Genomic DNA, 3379 nt, shown 5'->3' with positions numbered 1-3379 from the left:
CCCCCCCCCCCCCCCCCCCCCCCCCGCATTTGCCTGCACCAGAACACGTGGCACATCAGTGCCTGCGTTTCGGTCCACTGCGATTGGAATAAATGCTGCAAGCACAATTTTTCCCGATCGCACTGGACCGGAACGTAGGGATTGTTGTGCCCTTGTTCAGGCGCGGGCGATCGCACTGCGGGCGGGGCGGCCTAGCTGCGGTGCCATTGACTTTAATGCAACGCCACGCCCCAGAACGCAGATGGGAGTTTATTATGTGATACAGTGCGTTCCAGCGGCTAACCGCATATAACTGTATATGGTGTGAACAAGCCCTAAAGAGAGAAGCTGATTAGTTGCCATGGACAACTGCTCCAGATTTTGTCTGCTCCAGTTTTGATAAATACCCTTCACACAGTTACACACAATGATCTTTAACCATTCCAAAAATGTATGATCAGGCTGCATACAAAATTAAGTGGCGCAAAGGCAGTATGGGCCCAAATTTGTTTCCTGCAAGTTCAAGTTGTAGGAGCACATTGACATCACAAATGGATACAATACTTATATTAAGATCTACTATAACGCAAGTTATCCCACATTATCAATGGCAAGTTTCTCTAAAGACCTCATGGTTTAGAGTATGCACAATGCACTGTATTATATGTTGGAAACATTCACAGGGAAAGGTCCACAAAATGGGAATCACTGCAGTGAGGAAGTCTGTAAATTGAACTTGCCTCCATGTCCCCAATTCAATATTTAAATGTTCCAGCTGCAGTGGATTTTATGACTTATAGCCAAGCTTCAGTCTCTTTATGTATAACATTTTTACCCACTTCATGCAATAGGGGTAATATCTATTCTAGAGATGGACAGATGGGAAAAGCTACAGCTTTGTGATAGTCAGTACAACTGGTCAGAGGGTATGAGGACAGAGCACAAAAAGCGGAGTGTAATTTACAGTCTATATCTGCTGTCCCACAGATTCACCTTTCATAGCTTATCTTAGACTTTCCTAAGTATGACTTAGAATCATAACCTTATTGTACAAAAATGTTTTACCTTGAAGATGACAAGGTACATCATAGTCAATCTCATCATGCCTAGAAGGACTGAGAAATAATGTTCCATCCACCAGTGGGAACTGCTCAAATACAGGCAGTACTCTGTGACACAAAGCACAGTTGACTACGTTTCTATGACTGGCACTGAGGGCGGACAAAATAAATTTCCGTAGATCCTCCCCCTGCCCGACCTGTGCATCATCCTCCATACGCACATGGAAAGTGTTCAATTTATGCCGTGGTATATGAGTTAATAATTCAGAAAGGTCAAGTCTCCGGAGAAACTGCACTGGTGCATCAGATCGTCCAGACCTGTGAGCTTGAAGTACAGGAACACTGTAGTCAAAGTGGGTGCTCCTGAGCACTCCTCCAGAGGCTATATTTTTCTTATGAGGCTCCAAGTGAATTGCATTCTTTAAAAATTCTCCTAAATATCTAGAACTGCGGGGAACATTAAAGTGAGAAGGAGAGAGGATGGGGTATCCAGCAGGAGGAGACTGGCCAGGAGAAACACATGGAGAACGCAGACCATGTGTTCCTCCGCCGCTACCCTTTTCTTGAGAGTTCTGTCTGTCCACTGAATGTCTACGAGGAGGGTCAAAGGTCAATCCTTTCTGGAGTTTTGTTGGAGCACGGCACTTCTTTGAATCATCAGAAGACTCTGATACAGATCGTCCTGTTGGCTTTTCAGAGCCAGATTTTTTCTTCTTCTCATCATGCATTCGTTTTACCTGATACCAATCTGTGTCCTTCTTTAAATGTCCCTGACCACAACGGCATGAGCAAAACCGGAAAGCCAAGTCATATCCCTTCTTAGTCCACATGTTCTGGCGGCACTGCTTTTCATTCCAGCTTCGTGCTCTACCTATACAGTTGAACTGGACAAGAATGCTGCTCTCCCATTCATAAAAGCACTGCAGATGCATCCAAGTGCTGTTTGGACAATGTTCATTGTTACAAAGGACTTTCTGGTAGTCGTCCTTCTCCAGATCAATAGGTCTGGCTATACTACAAATCAATGGTGTAGCACAAGCAGCTTCTGCAAAAGAGGAAAACACAAGTATTACATATTAGAGAATGCAAAAGATGTGTTTGGTTTGTGTCAGGAAAAACATTATTAGCCGTTTCCAAGGAATTCAGTACAAATATGCCAACAAGCTGAAATTCAGTATTGATCTGTACTTGCCCGCAGGATCATTATTGACTTTCTAAGGTCTATTTGAAGACACTCGGTTTTTTACTAAAATGTTATCAAGCAAAGGACCTACCTGTAGAAAAGAAGCTAAAAACTTACCTCTCCTGCTTCCCACACCCTTTAATGCTATTCTATTGAATAGAGCTGGTCCCCTGTATCGAACTCTGTGGTTTCCTGTCTTCCATAACCTCACATCATAGCAGGATACAATAATGAAGTAAGGGCAGAGGGAGGGCCCTGTGAAACTGTAGGGGACACAGAAGATTGACACTCCTGAAGTGTCTGTTTTTCCGACGGACTACAGGAGAGCAGTTCTCTGCAATGGAGAAGCATTAAGCAGTGTGGGCAGCAGACGTATTCAGTCTCTTCCATTCAAAGAATGGATATACTTGAAAGGAGGAGGAGCAGTTGAATGACAGAATCTCCACTGCCCATTCCCAGAACTCATTGCATTGTGAGATAGTAGTAATACGAACTCTGTGAATGGTGGTGAAAGCAGAGGGGGATAGGCCAGCAACACAACTTTTCAGACTAGCAGCTCACAGAGTAGACCCACTACACATTCTCACAGCGCCAGAAAACAGTCACTAAGTGTAATATCCAGCAGCTGTGAAGTGGCAGATGCAGCTAAAAGGTGCCCATACACCTGCCGATTATCGTACCATAATCGCGTGAAATCCCGCGATCGTACGATAATCGTCAGGTGTATGGAAGGCGTGCGACCGTTTCTACTGTACGGTCGGTCGCATGTCTTTTGTCTTACGAGCAGGCTCGAAAACCCGCTGAGAATTGTACGATTGTCGGTAGGTTTGTGGCCTGCTCGTAAGACAAATGCTGCACGGGCCGGTGTGTGCAAACGCACACTGCCTGTTCAGCATTGCAGTCATTGGAAGCCCGCCCCTCAGCAGGGCATGCTTGCGATGATCTCAAGTACAATCTGCCTGTCCAAGATGGGCAGATCATACGTTTTTTTAAAATTACGTTACAACCATCTCAAGACAACCTCTGCCGCTCGGCCACGCACACGGGTGCTCAGCTTCTCCTCTGAATCTCTGCTGCTCTCCCTGGCATAGGCAGTGGGGGATCCAAGGAGAAGTGAGGAAAGCACTTCAGCCGCGGGGGGGGGGGGGGGGGTGGG

The 3379-nt window shown here is 45.8% G+C and overlaps 1 protein-coding gene across 1 annotated transcript in view; it reads right to left on the bottom strand.

Moving 5' to 3' along the window:
• HECA (hdc homolog, cell cycle regulator) overlaps positions 1-3379 on the bottom strand; it is a 20982-nt gene that overhangs the window by 9639 nt on the left and 7964 nt on the right. The window contains exon 2 of the mRNA XM_018567333.1: positions 1045-2085. Within this exon, the coding sequence (XP_018422835.1) occupies positions 1045-2085 (1041 nt within the window). The remainder of the gene's footprint in view (positions 1-1044; positions 2086-3379) is intronic.

This window comes from Nanorana parkeri, unplaced genomic scaffold, assembly GCF_000935625.1.
Source record: "Nanorana parkeri isolate BGI_ZX_2015 unplaced genomic scaffold, ASM93562v1 scaffold1031, whole genome shotgun sequence".
NCBI lineage: Eukaryota > Metazoa > Chordata > Amphibia > Anura > Dicroglossidae > Nanorana > Nanorana parkeri.
Note: the sequence above shows the minus strand (reverse complement) of the source record. Positions and strands in the feature narration are given on the sequence as shown.